The following is a 20,421-nucleotide window of genomic DNA, read 5'->3' as shown; positions in this document are numbered from 1 at the left end:
TTCAACATGCAAAAGTGTTAAATTCATTCTTTCCTATTGGGAAACCCATGGCACATACTCTGTTCAAACAATAACACCATGTTATTAACAAAATCACTCTCACAGTTAATACTGTATGTATATAAATAAAGGATTTTTAATTTTAGAAAAAGAAACAAAAGATTACTAAATAACCCACAACAACCCATCCCTTTCCCCAAGCCAAAGCTGATTTTATTTGCCCTTCTTCATTTTTGCAGTCTTTTCTTTCCGCTTCTTCACATGCTTTGGGATTTTGGTTTTTCTCTTCTCTCTTTGGGCTTCTTTAACCATCTTTTTCCTTTCCTATAAAGAACCAAACACCATTTGTTTAAAGCCGGAAGGAGCGAGAGATCTTGCGCAGGTCAATCAAATGTTACATTAACAAGTTAATTAACTCACCACATAAAAACGAGGTTATCAAGAGGAAGAAATAAAAAAAGAAAAAAATCAATAGGAATGATGTGGGGAAAGGAAAAAGGAAGTATACGTCGCGGGTGGAGCTCAGAGCTGCACACTGGTAATGACAAGGCAAAATTCAAACTAGTTAAAACATGCAAACTTTTGAAGAAAGGGAAAAAGAAGCAGCCTTAACTCATGCTATTTACACCTAAGGTTACAACAGGATGCTCAACCTAGGTTTTCTGCTACCCACAGGGCTACTGTGGTAGGTGTTTCTATATGTCATGCAAAACTACTGATCCTGTAACTGCTGGTAACTCAGAGCAAGCTGATCATCGTAAGGATTGGCAAGAAGGGTGCTATACTACTGCAATACACTATAATTTGTGCCAGACCGTGAAGAGACTACACTCAACTAGAAAACGCAAAGTCAGCATAATGGGGTGGTGGGTGGAAGTAATTGCTGCTAATCAGTTGTTCAACCTACAGCTGAACATGTAGGTTACCAGAAACCTCATCTTACTCACACAAAAAAAAGTCCAAATGAAAACCTATCTGTAAGGATGAGAAGTGACCAAAACTTCCCTGCTTCACATCTGAAAGGCAGCAGCTCTAGGTTCGTAGGAAGTGTCTAGTAGAGCACTGCATTTTTATGTGACAGATATCGAACGTATTATCTTACCTTTTCGAGGAAGAGAGGTCTAACAAGCAAACCCCCAAATGTTGAACCCCTTAAGCCCAGCAAATTTCATCCTTCTTCTGCACAGCACCTAAAAGGCTGCCAAAAGGCTCTCACCAGTGGGTGACAGTCTGCAGAACAGACTCACCAAAACAGAGCATACTTGTTCTGCAGTTTGGAAAATGAAACCTTAAAAAAAGCCACCCCAAACCATAATCCCTTTGCATGACTGTGTTACGCCTCTTGCCCACAGCAAAGCTAGCCAGTCTGTACTACTGGTACTGCAAGAGCCACTGCGATACAAACACTGCCACCAAGCCTCCAGAGTTCTATAGATCAAGTGGTCTCAGTTCCCTGGGCAAACGGAGGTTAATCAGGGACCACAGCCACAAACCTGACCACCAAAGCCTGGAAAAGTAGCCAGAGGGATTGGAGAGCTGCCCAGGCTTCACTAAATTCTGCTTTGCGTAGCCTCAGAATTCCCTGCAGATCTGTCTTTTAGCTTTGTCAGTCTACAGAGAGCTATGTTACATGTTTCTTTACAGAAAAATGCCATTAATAAAGCATCCATAATGAAATTCGCTTTCTCTGCTCTCATTCTCCACAACAGGAAAAGTCCATAGCTTGTTTCTGACAAGAAGCAGCAAGAACCACTCATAACTAAGTTTGGATTTTGTCCTGTCGCATAGGCAGAGGTGGGAAAAATAAACAATTCCTGGCCAGCTGACCTTTTTGTCCATGCTAACTTCGGCAGGTTTATCTTTGGGATGTACAGATTCTTTACAGCCTGAATCAGAGTCCTCTGAGCTGCCATCATCATCATCATCCTCAGAGTCTGTTTCTGACTCATCTGCCTTCTTTTCAAGAAGTGCAGGAATCTGCAAGATATATCAAACCAAAACGAAGAAGCCTAATGATAATATATACACACACACACATACATATAATATAAAACAAAACAGTCTGCTGCAAAGAAACCCTTGAGTGAGCTTGTGCCATCTCCTTTACTACAGCCATCACTGAGTCTCAAGAAAAAGAATGAAAAGTAGGTAAATCCAAACCAAGAACAAGGAATGTAGAATGTACCACACAGAATCTTTTAGGGCAGGGCTCACAACACAGCTGTATTGGCACTCCCAAACTAATTTCCATAAATAAAACAGCGATTTGCTAACATAAGCGGAAGCCAATTTTTAATTATACTTGGATCACACCCAAATCTACCAAGGGGCCACTGTATGTAGGCTTTATTGCAAACACAAATATCTACCCTGGAAAACTCACTTATTCTTAAATAAGCCTGGAGACGGTGCCACAGCCTGATCCCATCCATATTTATATTTCCATTATAAAACAGAGTCTACACCACTGCTAGATAACATTTACAAAGGAGGGAAGGGGAATCCACGTGGGCTTCTGCCTTGAATTATATGGGTGCAGGCTGATTTGTACCCAACTTCTTACCTGGTGTACTTTACAAAAGTGTCACTGTCAAGTACTTCAAATATAGTAAGACGTAATATCTTATGCCTTATACTGCAGGGTTGTTCTTTACCAATAATTACAGCAAAGCTACCCTGAACATATCAAAACTTGTAGCCATGCTACAAATTACACCAATTACATTTTCAATAATGGGAAAACATCTTCCCTCCTCTCCACCTTAACTTTAGAGATCACGGCCATAGCAAGGATTATAATTTCATTCTCAAGCAACCCAGCATCAGCCACAGTGCAGGGAAGCAACTCGTGTGGTGTGCATACACACTGTCAAGCCAGACCCATTCTGGACATAAATAGTGACTCTGCAGACAAGAGGCTTCTTTCACGGTATCAGCTGCAAGGCAAGGCATTCTCTGCACTCCTTATAAGCACTCGTCTGAAAACAGCTAAAATGAAGGATTTCAAAAAGACCCTCTCACCTTCTGAACACCAGACAAATCCTTCTTCAGTCCTGTCACAGTTTGGTAGAGAATCTACACCCATCGAGAGAGAAAGAAAATTACATTGTCAAACTATGAGTCTTAAATCTTTGTGCCCAGAGAAAAATATCATCTCAAAAAACAAACAAAAAGCCCCCACAAAAAAAAAAAGAAAAGGAAAAAAACGTATAACATTAGCCTTAGTAGCAACCAGACAATTTTAAAGTATGACACTAGATTCAGTACTCCATGCCTTAGTAACAAGGCTTCTGGTTTTGTTTGTTGCTATCCGTTTCCAGTAAGAAGAATTCATATTCCCTCCCTCTTTTTTGCAGTGCCTCAGCATGTCTACTCACATTATCTTGCTGTACGTTCAATGCCATATCCTCTTCTTTCAATTTCATCATTATATCCACATCTCTCTCATAGTTTTTAACGTCAGTCAAAGTTCGAGGTATGTAAGCCTTCTTAAACACCTAGTAGAGTGAAAGGAAACACAGATTTACTAATTTACGTATAGTTTCATGGTGTTCTTCCTTCCTAATCATGCATCCTTAAGAGAATAATCATGAAGGATTTCATGGTTCAGAGAAACTAAAAACAAACACAGGAGGCAACCACTACCATTTGAACTGCAGCGTATCTTTTTTTTTGCAGAAGTAGACTTAACATGCAGCCTGCACATGACAGATCATGACTGATAAGGCTCCTTCCTTAGCATGACTACCACCAGGCCACTTAGAAACTTCTCTAGTCCTTCCAACTTCCTCTTAACCTATTTGAGTTCTAAGGTTTTGTATTCTAATAATTTTTTCTGGTGTTATCGTGATGTTTACAATGCCTTCAGGAGGCAACTCTATTAAAATGCAGTTAGAACTTAATATCTTTACATAAAATACCTGCTTCAACCTACAGCCCAACTCACGGTTCCTGCAGCAATATAGTACAGTAAAACCTAACCACAGTAGCAACAACAACATGCTTAAAATCTGTCATGCAGTCTTTTTGAAACAGTCCTCCAGCAAATTTAAGTGACTACCAGATCAGAGAGAAGTATTTTCCTTCTCTTTTTCATGGTATCATTCAATCCCAGCACAAATTCAGTACACTACGATCATAACTGCTAGACTAAAGGCTGTGCAAAGAGCAGATGCCCTCAGCTCCACACAGCTTGCCCTTAATCCGCTCTGCTTGTTTGTGAAGGAAGTGAGACAAGCTAGCCATGACCACATGAAAAGTCTAAGAGAAAGAAACTGAACTTAGATGCTACTAAACCATCTCTCTTACAGGTGGCCTTTCTTACAGGTCAGCAACTTTGTATAAGCAAAGGAAAAATTGGTTTGCGAAAGATGGGCTTGCAACAAAACACTTGCATCTGACCCTATAGTTCAGAAGTTGTATCCTGAGGATTAAGAAAAAACAAACAAACAAAAAAACCAAACAAAAAATCCTTTCGTAGCCAAAAAAAGTCTTTGATAAATCGAGTAGTATTGACTCCAGAGATAAACACCATGTGTACCAGTACAAATAGGTTCTCACTGATACAAATTCAGCTCAACACAGAGTTGTTTTTTTGTTGGTTTGTTTGTTTTTAATTGTTGTTTGGGGGTTTGGGGTTTTGTTTTTGTTTTTTTTTTAACTCTTCTAGAACAGATAGATAAGACTGATATAGAAATTGTTTTATCTTTACATCAAGCCTTTCCAGAACATTAGCAGTTTTCTGTAATGGTCTTGAAATGGCTTCACTTAATGTCAAAGCAAGGGAGAGAAACAGGACATGGAACTGAAATAGACTGGGGCTGGAGGTAGACAGGCAATTTGGTCAATGTACATATCTAAATATTCTGCTTCTGTACCACTGGTCCAAAAAATACTGGCATAATCAGATCTCTCCACTCAGTTTTTTTGTTAACTGAACCTGAACTGGAAGATACATCAAAGAACCTAGCTACAAGCAAATATATTGGTTTAGGAAATGGAGTGTTTGCCTTCTAATACCTTACCACTGTCAGCATTTACACATGGCATCCATTAATACTTCACATCTCAACTAGTTCAAGACATCTCAGTATCACAAACAATGTTTTTCTTATCAACTGTACATTTTGGCAAATAAACCAGAACATTTTTCATTATTTAGAAGAGGCAAGGTTAATACTAATTTCATAGTAGGAACAAAAATCCTTACTTACTTCCTCATCCACTTTATCTTGACTGGATCTTTCCTCCTCTGTTCTTTTCGATGCTATTTCCATTGCCTAAAGAAACATTAAACAATACAAAGTTATCACTCTCTAGAATCACATCACTTAATCCAACTAACCATTCCCATCTGTGTCTCTCTCCCTGTGCTCCAGTCACTCACAAATTCTGTGCCTTTCTCTATGGTAATGCCTTGAGCGACACCTAATGGTAACCAACATTTCACAGAATCACAGACTGGTAGGGGTTGGAAGGGACCTCTGGAGATCATCTCATCCAACTGCCCTGACTGAGCAGGCACACCCAGAGCAGGGGGCACAGGACTGCATCCAGGTGGGTGTTGAATGTCTCCAGAAAAGGAGACTCCACACCCTCTCTGGGCAGCCTGTTCCACTGCTCTGTCACCCGCACAGTAAATATTTTTTCCCTCATATTCAGGCAGAACTTCTTGTGTTCCAGTTTGTGCCCATTGCCCCTTGTCCTGTTGCTGCGCACCACTGAAAAGAGTCTGGACCCATCCTTTTGACATCCACCCTTTAGATATTTATAAGGATTGATAAGATCCCCCCTCAGTCTTCTCCAGGCTAAACTAACCCAGGTCTCTCAGCCTTTCCTCATAAGAGAGATGCTCCAGTCCCCTGATCATCTTCGTAGCTCTCTGCTAGACTCTCGCCAGTAGCTCCCTGTCTGTCTTGAACTGGGAGCCCAGAACTAGACACAGTACTCCAGATGTGGCCTCATTAGGGCAGGGTAGAGGGGGAAGATAACCTCCCTCGACCTGCTGGCCACAGTCCTTTTAATGCACCCCAGGATAGCATTGGCCTTCTTGGCCACAAGGGCTCAGTGCTGGCTCAGGGTCAGCTTGCTGTCCATCAGCACTCCCAGGTCCTTCTCAGCAGAGCTGCCTTCCAGTAGTTCAGCCCCCAACCTGTACTGGTGCATGGGGGTTGTTCCTCCCAGGTGCAGGACCTTGCACTTGCTCTTGTTGAATTTCATGAGGTTCCCCTTGGCCCAGCTCGCCAGCCTGTCCAGGTCTCACTGAACGGCAGCACAGCCTTCTGGTGTATCAGCCACTCCTCTCAGTTTTGTATCATCAGCGAACTTGCTGAGGGTACACTCTGTCCCTTCGTCCAGGTCATTGATACATTGAACAGGACTGGACCCAGCACAGACCCCTGGGAACACCACTAGTTACGGGCCTCCATCCAGACTCTGCCCCATTGATCACAACCTTCTGAGCTCTGCTGTTCTGGCCTATAGTTTCCCAGGTCCTCCATTCTGCCCTTTCTGAAGACTAGAGTGACATTGGCTACCCTCCAGTCCTCGAGCACCTCTCCTGTCCTCCATGACCTTTCAAAGATGATGGAGAGTGGCTTACTGACAGCGTCCACCAGCTCCCTCAGCACTTGTGGGTGCATCCCATCGGGGCCTATGGATGTATGAGGATCCAGTTTGCCTAAATGATCTCTAACTCAATCCTCCTCAACCAAGGGGAAGTCTTCCTTTCTCCAAATTTTCTCTCTCACCTCTGGGGGGCTGGGAGGCCTGAGGGCCTGAAGACTGAAGCAAAGAAGGCATTCAGTAACTCTGCCTCCTCTGCATCCTGCATCACCAGGGCACCCACCTCATTCAGCAGCAGGCCCACAGTTTCCCCAGTCTTTCTTTTACTACAGATATATTTGAAGAAGCCCTTCAAGTTATCCTTGACATCCCTTGCCAGATTTCGTTCCAAGTGGGCCTTGGCCTTCCTCATTGCATCTCTGCATACCCTGACAACATTCCTATATTTCTCCCAAGTGGCCAGTCCCTTTTTCCACATACTGTAAACCTCCTTCTTCCATTTGAGTTTTTCTAGAAGCTCTTTGCTCATCCATGTGGGTCTCCTGGCTCCTTTGCTTGACTTCCTCCTCACAGGGATGTACCGATCTTGAGCTTGGAGGAAGTGGTACTTGAATATTGACCAGCTCTCATGGACACTCCCTACCTTCTAGAGCCCTCGCCCATGGGATTCCTCCATGCAGGTCTCTGAAGAGGACAGTTAGCCTTCCTTTTTGCAGAGCACACTTACAACTGCAGTTCTGCTTTATTAATAGATGGAAAACATGCTTGCTGCTCCTCCCCGACCAAATTATGGCAGGCCCAGCATGACTACTGGACACAACAGTGCAAGGAGAACATAGTGAGCAGTGCTCAGTCCTGGAACTTGGCTCTTCTCACACACACTGAGCAAGCCAGAGGAGCACAAGTAAGGGGAACCATATAGCACAACTCTGTCTCATTCAACCTCCAATATGACAAGTACACAACATTTGGAAACCCCCATGCTGTACTGGTATTTGGGCCACGTTCACATGACCTTGGCCAGGAATGACACATTGAATCTCCATTGTAAGCATGGCATATGCGGACCCCATTTCTCAAGTGTTAACTTAAAAAGTTGGGTTTTTTCCCCACTCCCTTTTCAAGGAAACATCTAACCAGAAGCAGAGGACTGGCAGCTAGAGATGAAATACATGGGTGCTGCGAGCAGCAGAGTAAGTTTACCTCCTCCTAGAATCAACGTGTTCTGACAGCCGCTGTATTTGGCTAGCAAGACAATGTACCTTGGAGTAACACCACCTGGAGTCATTCCCTTCCTCCCTCAGCCCACCCTGCTCAAATCTGCATTCTTAACTCCATTCGCTATATAAGTATGGTTATATTTCTGCAAAGTTCTCCTTGCCAAAAAGAAAGAACTAATTTAAAGCATCCTGGTTTTAGTAGCACCTGAAACAGACATTGCAGTTTCCACAATTAGATTTTCTAAGAAACCACAGAACGAAACTGTTGTCATCCTGTAATGTTATAATTGGAAAACAGCTCTATGCATTTTTGGAGCACTAGCATAACAATGTCATGTACCAGCTTTCTTCAACAGCACGATGTAGAGTAAATGAGATGAAGGAGCTTGACCTAGATCTGATTTTATTATTCAAGTCTTCTAACATAAGCAACAAGGCGATGAGGTCTTACCTTAGACAGATAGTCATCAATGTTCTCACTTGTGATAGAAGGATCAGTAATGAACTCAAACAACTCCCTCACAGTCATCACTGCAACATTGTGCTTCTTGAAAAAGTCTACCAGGAAACAAGGGCAGAGACAAAACCCATAAGTAATTATGTGTAACAGATGCCGCTGTGATGTTGAAGTGACAGTTACAGCGAGCCAAGGACCCTGATGACTTTGGAAAGTCTCAGCAGCATGTACAGCATCATGCTGGGTTTAGTTATCAGATGACTCTTGGACATCTGAAATAAAACTGTTCATCTTCCAGATGCAACAAATACTGAAAAGAGAATAACTGGATAAATATAAAAGCCAGATCAATTTCAGCAGGAGCCAGACTTAATGGAGTAGGGGCTAAGAAGTAAACAATTTAAGATAGGTGTGGTATTTGCAATGACTAAGATGATAAATGTATTTCAAAGAGTAAGGAATGGAGACCTCAAACTTTTGCCAAAGCGAAACAGAAGTATCGAATGAAACAGAGTACACCCTCATTATGATCCACCTTAAAAGGGAAGACACAGTAGCATATTAGAATTTTCCTCAGTACTAAACTGAGAATTGGTTTCTTGAGGCAAGTGTAACCAAATTTGGAGGTTGCACTTCTGTATGGAAAAACAGCAGTGAAAGACACTGAGGACTGCTTAATAAGCATTTCCTACTAAAGGTCTCAAAAAAAATCTCTCACCATGAGACACTAATCATAGAGAGAACAAAAAAAATTTAATTTGGAGGCAGCTCTCTGTGCCCATGGAACCACAAGTCTTCACAATGATAACAGCTAGGGCAGAGCATAAAGCAAGGTGTTTCTCAGAGTCTCTGTAGAAGGACTACATAGAGAAAGCTGCAGTCACACAAAACAAACAAACAAACCACATCAAAACCACTGCAACTCACCAAGGCACTAGAATATCTAGGGAGAGCACGCCAAAAATACATTAAAAAAGAGCAAGGGTACAAATATCTGAGCCATAAAGGAGTCATTAGAAATCCATGAACAGAAAAGGAATCAGGAAAAATTAGCATCAAAATGCATACAGTTTTTTTCCCCCCACAGACTTTCAAGAGTCTGTAAAATTAGAAAAAAATAGTCAATCTGAAAAGAAAGGGGGAACAAATGCAGCCCGCAGTGACAGATTTCCTGTCCTCAGGGAGAAACACACCCTACCAGGAGGTGGACGCCTGTTACGCAACATGTCATGAAGACCAAATTTTCAAGCAGAAAAAAACCATAAAGGTACCTTGCTCATCAAAATACTATGAAAAGTGATACTACCTCTAATAAATTACTCTATGCCTTGATCCTCTCAGCTGACCTGGACAATAAGTGCAGGGAACTTCATAACACATGGTAACGTCTTGCCAGCTGCGGAATTCCAGATGTAGATTCCATTCACAGAAGGAGACACATCATTATGGCTGTGCAGTCCTTTAAGTAAGGGAAGTTAAGACCGGGGTGGGCATTGCTGCAGACTGGGACTGATCTCTAATCAGTCTGGGACTGATCTCAGATCTATCATAAATCATTTTGGCCAGATGATTTCTAGCAAAATAGGCTACACTCTTCTGAAGTTGGCACAGTACACTGCTCCCTGAGGAAGCTGTGAGAACCTAGGAGAGGGAGCATTTTAACAGAAGTTTGAGAGCTTCTACAGTCAGTTATACCTGAAAGGACATACATGAACACAGTTCACCTTCCTAAATAAACCAGTTATCAGAACAAGAGTTGAAATGCAGCCCACTCACCATTAATGTTGGCACAATCTTTTCGCAGGAACTCCAGTGCATGCGGGTGGTCATGCTCCACTGCCTGAGACACATCAATGATGTACACGTCCCCACTGTGGTACCTGCAAACACAGCACAGAAAGATGCACTAACTCAACCGCTGTTATATGGGGGATTACTGAGGGGCGAGGAACAAAGTGTGCTTCAAATTTAAGAACCAGCAAACAATCTTAACATATTTCTCTACCATACACCCTACATATTAGGGCCAGAGTGGCTTTTTTGGGTCAATCCTTTTCCTCCTCTACACAAGCTCTATTACTAAATTTTAAAGAAATAGCCTTTTTGTGAACACAAGAAGCAGTGTTATGGGTGGTGAGAGAAAAAGAAAAAAAATTATAAGCTTACTAATTTTCTCTCTAGTTGAGGGGTGGTTTTTTTTGTTTGGGTGGGGGTTTTGTTGGGGGGTGTGTGTGTGCGGTTTTTTCCTTTGTGTTTTTTTCTTTTGATTTTTTTTTTTTTTTAACAGAGAAAGCTCAGATCTGGGTTAAAAGCTACATAATTAATTACATAAGTTACAAAACCCAGTCACAAGAAGGACTCCACCCTCCCTTAAAGGTATATTAGTACTCTCACATACAGGTTGCCAATGCATGCATTTTAGATGTCACAATTCAGAGCAAAGTTTAAAAACTTACAGCATATTAAATTCACTGAGATCTGCATGAACAAGTCTGGCATCTTGGTACATTCTCCTCATGTACTGGATGATTTGCAGATACAGCTCCCGGACTTTGGAGTCAGATAACTGAGCATTCTTCAACAGAGGAGCAGGCCTTGAAATTACAACACAAATAATTAAAAATGAACACTTTTTCCTTCTTCACACCAGCTGCAAATGCTTTAACTGTCGTACATGATTCTTCCGCTTACCATGTGTGGCAAGCAAGTCAGCATAAGCAGCTAAGTGCACAGAGCCAGCATGACGGGCAGCAAAGCTTGGTATGTGCTTGCCAAAGATACTGGGGCTCTGTTTCCAACACGAGCTAATTTGGACCATGCTGCATTAATGTTTGTACTACAATGAGCCATCTTCATGTATGATTAGCAAGCCTTTCCAGCCTTAATCTCTGGTTAAGCCACTTTACGGATTCATTTTGCACACAACTGAGGCTTCAGAATCATGCAGGCTGTCTGCAGCAGTAGCTGGAAAATGTCTAAGTATTCTACAGATCACATGTACATATAAGTGAAACATGTTAATTTTGCAGGCCTAAAGTAATAGTAGGTAAAATCAGAGGGTTGGTTTGTTTTTAATAAAATATTTTGGAAAGCTACTAATTAAAAAAAAATTTCTAAGGATACTTACCTATCACCTTTACCAATAAAGCCCATGACAAGCACATGACTTCTTAGCATAATTGGCTCTGGGCAAGGTATCTGGGCTGTATTCAACCTGTAACAAAGGAACAAAGCCACATAAAAATAAAACCAAACTCTGCTATTTGCATTGTACTAGTGCCTACAGGAACTCTGTTGCTTTAAACATAATACACAATATGAGCTCCTCTACTCAGGAAACTCTCACTTGTGAAGAGCAACTAGGAAATGAATACAGAAAGCCACAACCATTCTGGCTCTGACCCTTCTCTAAGCATTCCTGTGTTGGACACCGAATCTTTACACAGTTCAGGTTAATCCTAGATTAACCTATATCACACAGTGTGCTGTTACTCAGCAGCAGCTACTTCTAGCTTTTCCTCACTTCTCAGTCATGTCAGACAGAGTGTTCAGACATTCAAGAGCTTAGAGCATGAGCAGCAAGACAAAAGAAGATCTTTATTCCTCCCTCCTCTTTCTTCTCCCTCCCACAGGGAAGCTTAGGACACTTTCCTGAATACTCCAGGAACCCTAAAAGATAGTGATAACCACAGTCTAGCAATAGGAGAGTACTTCCTATACACTTAAAGTTGCAGTTACCTTTGCATGCTGAAATAAAAATGGGAAGAATCACCTTATTAAATTCCTCATTTCTTTTTCAGCCCATGTCTTCACCATTTTTCTTGGGTTGCCTTTGCAATATCCATGACGAAATCTTTAAATAAGAAAACAAAAACCAACAGGGGCTCTTAGCCAATCAATGCAGTATTAGCACCGGTGATTTTATCACCACTGAAACAATACCTCCTCCCCAGTAAAACCAGGCAGAAGTCAAACTCACCTGAATTCACCACTCACATACTTATCCCGATCTTTAAACATCAGAATAGAGGTTTTGTAAATCTTTATTGCTCTGTTCTCTCCATTTGCAGTACTGGCATGATATACATTAGCCTATCAGATTATGAAGGGAAGAAATAATATTTAAAAAAAGTCTTTAAACCAACATAACCTTCTCTCTTCTTCCCTTTCTGACACCTGCAAAAGATCTGATCTCACCCCAGCCCCTAGTGGCACCCAGCTGAGTGAGACTGCACACAACGGCAGTTTCTTCTTCTGCCAGGGGCAGCTTACAGGAAGTACCTAAGACTGAGTAGGGGTATGACAACGCATATAGGACAAAAACAACAATTCACAAAAAAACTCCACCTCATCCACATTTCTGAGACTGAAACAAGACCTTGTGTGAAGGGTTAATTTGAGGCTGTGCACTGTTTAGGCCCTAAAGCATGGCCCAAATAGTTCACATTGACACCTCTACACAGAGTGGAAGCACACCTTTAATCAGCATCCAAGGACTTAGAAGAAAACCAGAGCAGCCTAGGTATTAGGCACTCTAAAACTGATTTATTAATTTACTTGGAAATTTGTGTTCTGGTTTTAATTACCTGCAATATTACTTGATAATAACATAACATAAACATGCTAGTTTTCTAAAACCAGGGAAGGCTTAATAGTACTTTAAACAGAATTTTGTTACACCATTTAGATACTCCCATATCTGCTGACATGTAGAGCTGGTCTTATCTGCATGCAAGAGTCTTGCATGAAGAAAGAATTACCTGGGTTTGTAAGTTTTTCAGACACTGTTTAATATAGTGTGTAGACATACCCTTTCTAAAGATTTCAGTTGTAACATACAATTAACAAGATCTACAAATTTAAGAAAACATTTAATAATTCAAAGAAATCTTTCATACTTGGGGAAACTTGTTTCCTTTAACATAAATTGCATTTTAGCTTAAGATAACTTTGTACCAATCAAGCAACACAAAAAAGTAGTACTAAACCCAAGTATTTCAATACATCATCTGAGCACAAGTTTTCACTCAGCTTGCTGAGCAAAAGACTATACTTGTAATAAAACTTACTTCCTTCCCTGTGCTGATGCAGCCATTGATTTCTGATATGACACCTCTAGTTAGCATCTTGAACAGAATCATTCGTGTCCTTGGATCCAACACCTCAAATTTAACACAGAAAAGTCAGCAGAATTGCTCTCTTTAATATGATCCTGAGAACGGAGTGTATTATTAGGTTTTGTCATCTTCAAAGGACCCAGTACATCAGACTGTTCTTAAGGATCAAATGATAATCCGAACAGCAGCCACTGAGAATTTTGCCATGATTCTAGAATGACACTTCACTACTTCTTTCAAGATTATTTTAAGCTAAGCATATGTCCTTGAGCTAGCTCTAGAAAAGACCTAAGAGAATGATTTCTTGCCCAGTTACATTAAATGCGTTAGAATAAGGTTTCTCTTAAGATATAGCTATTATAATTGAAACAAAGCAGCTATGTGGCTTTGGGCCAGTAATGGTTCAGTCTTTCTAAAGAATAAGAAAAAAATCAAACCCAGCATTTTTTAATTGTTCTTTGGAATTTAATAAAAGCTTAAGATGGAACCCCTACCATTCTGTGATTCTGTGAATTCTGCATTGCATATACAATCAAATAACAATGCTAAGCACAAAAATGAGCTCCAGAATGTTCATGGAAGAAAGTACAACCTTCATACAAGAAAGAAACATAAAGAAACAATAGGTCTCTTCAGGATAATACAGGAAACCGAATTCAAGGCAAAACTCTGTTCCTACAATATCCATTTTGTCATTGATTCCAAAATTCAACATTATTTGTTCTGATCAAAAGACAAATTTGATGCATTAAGGACTTACCTGTTCTACTGTTGCTCTATCTGACTTATCTTTGACACGGTACCTAGCAGAAGTGAAAATAAAATTATACAATCCCACACACGGACTCAGCACTTTGACAGAGTAAAACATGACATTCTGTATCAAAGAAGATGACAGCCTCAGGAAGTAAGGCTTTCAGTTTGTACAAAAGCAAAGGTTTCTCCTGCACGCAGAGGAGGGAAAAAAAAAGGCAAAAAAATCCCAAACCCATAAACATCAGTGCCCTCCACCTTTACAGACATCTTCTTGCCTCCACTGACTTATGGTCACTCAGGACATAAAAATATCTGTCTTAACAACTTAAGAGTTATAAGCCACAGGCTCAAAAACCCCCATTTTTTTTAAAAGGTATCTTTCCACGTCAAACCATCACATGGAACCTTCAAAAGGCTTCCAGTATTTTTTTCTAGCCCAAATGCTCCTCTGTTTAGAAAAAGAGTATCAGAGACAAAGTAGTCTTTTGCTAGTGGAATGTCACCCGTCACTTCTGTCTTACTACACCAATAAAATGAGATGTGCTACCAGGAGCAGTGAAAGAAACATCAACACTTTGGAATGATTTAAACAACTGATCTGGAAAACAAAAAGTTTAAGACCAGAAAGCAAACTGCATGCAGACCATTTACAAATGTTGGTTTTCTCAATAAATTTATTCAAAACTCAGGATCACACTAGGAAATAAGAACTATTCTTCTGGGTTCAAATTATTTAAATGAAAACAGAACCAGGACTAATACTCACATGTCTGCTTCCTTCTGTCTAGACTTTTCTGTGACTCGGTTTATAACAGAGTCATCAAAATTCAGCTTATCTGGAAAACACATAAGTTAAAAAAACCCAAAAACAAACAAACAAACAAACAAAATCAAACCTCCAAAATCAAAGATGTTTCCTGTGTTCGGAATTTCCCCTAGAATTCTGCTGCCAGCCAATACACCACAATGTTCAAAGACAGGTGAAGCTCTTTATAACACACCCAGAAGCTTAGCTACATACCAGAGTTAACCTAGTGCTCCACGCTTGTCTACATTTCAAGGACTATAAAGTAACAACATGGATGAGTGAGGCAGTCCCAGACTTGGAGATGTAACGCCACCCAGAAGTAATGCCTTTTGGATAACATCTCACCATTAAATGCCCACCGTTCTCTTAGCACAATTGAATGCCATTTTTCTGAACAGAATAAGCAACAGACTCCAGGATTCTCTTCTCATTATGTATTTAAAATGGTGTTTGATTAATTGCTAAATGTATAAAAGCTGTTGTACATACGTATATTTGGCTACACATACCAGCATTACTCTTTTAAACCTTCATTTTAGAACCATTCTGTTATGAAGGAAAACACAACCTCTGTTTACTACCCTGTCAAAAGGCCTCAACCACAGCTACATCTAACCTTAACAGGCTAAGCTGAACAGCCGCTTCCATGGTAAACATCAAACTACACTGGCTAGGAGAGCAGCCTCTTTGCTTATCACAGGAACGCTTCCCCTGTGAGATAACTGTTGCATAATGCACCACTGTAATACTACAGGGGACTGCAATAGTCTAGAAAATTTAGCTGTGGTAGCAGCTTTGAGAATGACCACATCACCACAACAAAGAGCTGATACCCTCCCTCCAGCCAAACAGCTTGCTCCTACAGCAAGGCTAGAGAACAAGTACTTTATGTGGTCTGGAGAAGTCAAGGGGAAGAAAAAAAGTACCAAAAAACCCAAAACAAACCAAAACCGCCCTGTGGCTCTGAAGGAGGAGAGAAAGGGGTATGACAGCTGGTTAACGGGAGACTAAAGTCAACGTCAAGTACGCAAAAGCCACTTTTTAATCTGTCTGGCAATGGTTAACTGCCATTCCAGTGAGTTCTGGCTTAAAGTAAGCAGAATTACTCTGAGAACACCACAGAGTGGTATCTGTTTTCATAAAAGACAACAATGCAATTATACTCACCTAAATTAATTTTATGTTCAAACTTCCTTAAAGCCTTGTCTGTAGGGGTAGACATTTTTGCTGAATAGCAACTAGGGTTCTGTCTATTTGCCTGAAACAAAGGATTTGTTAATATAAGTTGCCTTCTCTAGACAGCCCTTTGAAATACAGACAATATCGTTGGAAAAGTCAGCTCAAATGCCTATGCCTAGAGCTTTATAAATAGAAAACCAGAAAGGGTAAGGAAATGGATATGGATTAACAACAAATTTTACTTAATTCAAGAAAAGAAAATACAAGTGACGCATCAGCTAAAATTCCAAAAAGTGCCCCAACTCAGGGATATTTTTAGACTGGGAATCGAGCTGCAAGTCTCTCATATTAACAGTTTTTCTACCTGTAAAAGGAGGGGTAATAGCAGACAGAAGCAAGGAGAAAATGAGAGGGAAAATGAGAAGATAACAAAAAGAGAAAACTTTCCAAGCTGCCTTCTTTTCTTATAGGTAGTCTTCTCCAAACACAACTAATATCTGAACACAATTTCACCAACACTGAACAGCATAAACCTCTAACTAAATGCAAGAATAAATCACCCAGAACAAGTGATGTGAGTCAGACATGACATGTCATGATCAGCACTACTCTGATTTATCTTAACTATGTTATGTTGGTATCAATAGGAAAAAAGACGTTTTGAACCTCCAGTGTCCAAGCTGAGGGAAAGAAGGATGCTAGTTCTCACATCATGCGTGCTTTTCATTCTGCACAACACCAGAGTTTCTACACCAACAGCAGACAAGGTGAATTAATCCACTTCTAATACCTCCCTCAATTCCCTATGCTTTCTTTTGCCTCCTTCACTACTAGTCCAAAATACAACCTGTTTCACTCTGGGTGTGACAAGCAGGTACGGTCTCAAAATTAAATAGAAAAGATGGGGAAGATGCTCAAAAACACAGAGGAAAAATACCAAAAAGTAAGCAACATCAGTAGAGATCCAAGTGGGCAAAGAAAGGTTGAGAAAGCTAAGAAACAGAAGGAAAATTGCAGTGACAAAGACAACCCAGCAATAGAGACAAGGAAATCAAGAGGAACTCTGGCTACAACGTACACACACACGTGGCACGGCAGAGGAACTGACTCAAGGAACAGTATTCTCTCAAGGAAAAATTTCTGTTGCATTTATGCTTAACATAACACTAACAGAGAACAAAGCCTGCAGGTTAGTTGCCTTTGCTCCTGGGCACCCTTGATATTCACAAAATAGTCTTCAACATACCTGTGGATTGCATCCACCAGCAGCACTGTGGTGCTTCATGAGTCTTCCCACCTCATCATCCCAGTCCCAGTCTTCACCATCATCATCATCATCGTTGTCATCATCACCATCTTCTTCCTCAGCATTAACTGCTTCACACACGCATGGCTGGCAGTTCTCATTGACCTCACCTTCCTTAACTGTTTCTGTATCTTGCGTAAATTCACTTCAAACACACAAAGACATTTACATAACTACAAATGATTGTTACAGTCATCAAAAATTCAATACATCTATCCTAACAAATGATTTCACAATGTCAGCTCTCCATCAGACGTTTCTCACTTCACCCGTCTTTAAGCAAGCATATATGAGGATGTCACTGCCTTTAAAGGATGGACTACTCTTAAACTATCTTTTTCACCACATCAGTGCTGCCTTCTAATGTGTTCTGCAGTCACATGTATTTGAATCCCTCTGACTCCAATCAGACGAACATATCAGATCAGGCCAGCTGTCTACTTCACCAGAGATGAACCACTCTGCTTGCTGCCACAGCAGATTTCCACCTGACAAGGTACCACACAAAACCTCACTGGAGACAGAGAGCCAACCTGCTGGTAACTCAGGGCACCAGCACAACCTATGTGGAAAAAGTTAGACCTGAAAAAGAATCTGTGGGAGAAATTAACCCTTCTGACTTACTCTTGTCTTAATGTCTGTAGTACATCACATTTTTCTGCCTGAACAAATACGTCCCAAAGCAGATTCTCTGCCGGAATTTGACATTTAACTAAATAAACGTTAAACTAGAAAGAAAACAGCTTGAATACACAAGACCATTCCTTACTCACGCCCCACTAAATCTAAAAACCTCTAGGCTTTCAGTCCAACAGAAAACATGCTTTAATTCCAAAACGAATCAAACTTATCTGCTGTCCTGGGCAACCCACCATTCTCTTATATAGTTTCACCTCTTCAGTTACACTCAAATAACAGCAAGGTGACATCATAGAATCATTAAGGTTGGAAAGACCTCTAGGACGATCAAGTCCAACCGCCAACCCAACACTACCACACCTCCTAAACCAAATCGCCTCCAACGCCCCGAGTGTGCAGGTGGATCAGCCCATTTACGTGGTGACGCAGAAATCACAAACAAAAGAAAACAAAAGCTGAGGGATCGCACAGGGCCCTTCCTCGCATGCCCTGCCCTAGCTCGGGCAGCACACCCCCCCCTCCCTCGGCAGTCTTCAGGCGGGCAGCCCCCCGCTGGGCCCCTTCCAGGACTGCTCCCCTCCCCGCTCGGGACAGAGGGGAACCACCCCCCACGGGCGGCTCCCGCGGGATCCCCGCGGGATCCCCTCGGGAACCTCGGCCAGCCCTCCCCCGCGCCCCCTGGCCTCGCCTCACGCCGGCCCAGGGCACTACCGCGAGCGGCCCGGCCCGGCCCCCCTGGCCACCCACCCGTCGGAGCACTCCGCATCGTCAAACTGCCCGGGCACGGCCTGGCTCATCGCCACCGCCCGGTAATCCATGGCGGCGGCGGGCAACCGGCCGGCACGCGGGGCTGCGGGCACGCGGGGCTGCGGGCACCAGGCCGGCCCCTACGGCGCCTGCAGAGGGACCAAAAGCGTCGCGGGCGAGCGCGGTCCCACGGCTCAGGCACTGCCCCCGCCCCCGCCCCCGCCCGCTTCGCAGGTCCTGGCGCGGGGATTGGCTGCGAACACCCTGACGTCAATCTTACCGTCGGGGTTGGCCCAGCCACGAGCAGCTGGTGTGACGGAGGGGCGTGGAAATGGCGAAGGCAGGACGCGGGTGCTTGACGTCTCTAAAGCTACAGCTTTACTTCAGGCTGTCCTCAAGTTCTGCCGCTTAAGCATCTGACATAGAGCCCCTGGAACGGGAACCCCCCCCTTTCTCCTCCTTTTGTATAACAGAGGGAATATCACGTCACATACTCTCTCTCCGTAATGAAGTGTCAGCTGCTGAGACGGAGAAGAACACAGTGCCGGTCTGAGGAAGCAGTGCAACACCTGCTTTCCAAGGAGCTCTCTAACCTGCAGGGCCTGGCTGCGCGAGACGGTGACGCTGCTCTGCTTGGACACCGGCCAGAGGCGGGAGGGAGCGTTACCGAGGGCCCTCGCGCTACTCGGTTGCTACGAAACCCGAGTCAATCCCCTGACGTGTCACTAGGGAGGTCTGGAAAGGGGAAAGGTAGATTCCACATGAAAACAAACTGCCCTGTTATTTCTTACTATATTCTATTACCTGGAAATTTCCATCATGCTTCTTCATGCCAGGCATTCTACAAACGCGGAAGAAAAATGGGAGCCTGGGCACTAAGGAACCCACTGCCAAGTGTCCTCTCTGAAAGCGGATGCAGCGCTACGTATGGCATCCTTTATTTAGCTGCAAACTGAATGCAGGAGAAGCAGCGCAGGGTTCACCTATGGTCTGGGGACTGGCAGGACTTGAGCGAGCAGCCCCACCACGCACCAAGACGCCCAGTCATCTAGCTTAGCTCCAGCTGCTGCCCTGCCAGCACGCCTTGCCATCACCTGATCTGGGTAGCCTCCAGTTTCGGGGGGTGAGACCTGTCTTTGCGCAGGCACGCTCTGAGCTCTTTTTCCCAATGCACAGCCATTTGTAATGCAACAGAATGCCACGCATTCCCCCAGTCAACACAATGCAACAGAAACTGGATTAAGGTCACCTGTTTACTGATCTTTTTCCTAGAACCAGTTGTTGGAGGATCCTTAATTCATGTGGGTGAAGCTGCAGAAAATGCACTATCCTACAGGTTTACTCCTCTGTCTAATAAACTGTTCAGTGCTCTTAAGTTAAAATACCCATTTATTGCAATGACAAGCAATCGTTTGAAACTTAACTCTGCCAGAGGATTCCCACATTCATTTTTATTCCTTCTTTGCCCCAGGCTTCCACATAACTTCCTCTACAGCCATAGACTGCAGCATGCTTTGTTTTTTTCCCCAGGCTTTAAGCACTCATTCGGAAATGGGCACAAACTGTTCTACCAATGATTCACCTGCAACAGGGTTAGGCAAAACAGGCCACTAGGTGATAGCGGTACC

The 20,421-nt window shown here is 42.5% G+C and overlaps 1 protein-coding gene across 1 annotated transcript; it reads right to left on the bottom strand.

Annotated features, from left to right (window-relative positions):
- Positions 1–109: 109 nt before the first annotated feature.
- RIOK1 (RIO kinase 1) lies at positions 110–18,970 on the bottom strand. Its single transcript, XM_064443566.1, has 17 exons — positions 18,794–18,970; positions 17,348–17,552; positions 16,090–16,180; positions 14,881–14,950; positions 14,119–14,161; positions 13,311–13,403; positions 12,221–12,333; positions 12,014–12,094; positions 11,369–11,455; positions 10,698–10,835; positions 10,018–10,121; positions 8,236–8,342; positions 5,214–5,279; positions 3,378–3,497; positions 3,022–3,075; positions 1,828–1,977; positions 110–324 (listed from the first exon to the last, which is right to left on the bottom strand). Exons 1-17 carry the CDS (start codon positions 18,862–18,864, stop codon positions 214–216), a joined length of 1,704 nt encoding a protein of 567 aa, XP_064299636.1. The 5' UTR covers positions 18,865–18,970; the 3' UTR covers positions 110–213.
- Between the last annotated feature and the right edge of the window lie 1,451 nt (positions 18,971–20,421).

This window comes from Phalacrocorax carbo, chromosome 2 (assembly GCF_963921805.1).
Source record: "Phalacrocorax carbo chromosome 2, bPhaCar2.1, whole genome shotgun sequence".
Taxonomy (NCBI): Eukaryota; Metazoa; Chordata; class Aves; order Suliformes; family Phalacrocoracidae; genus Phalacrocorax; species Phalacrocorax carbo.
Note: the sequence above shows the minus strand (reverse complement) of the source record. Positions and strands in the feature narration are given on the sequence as shown.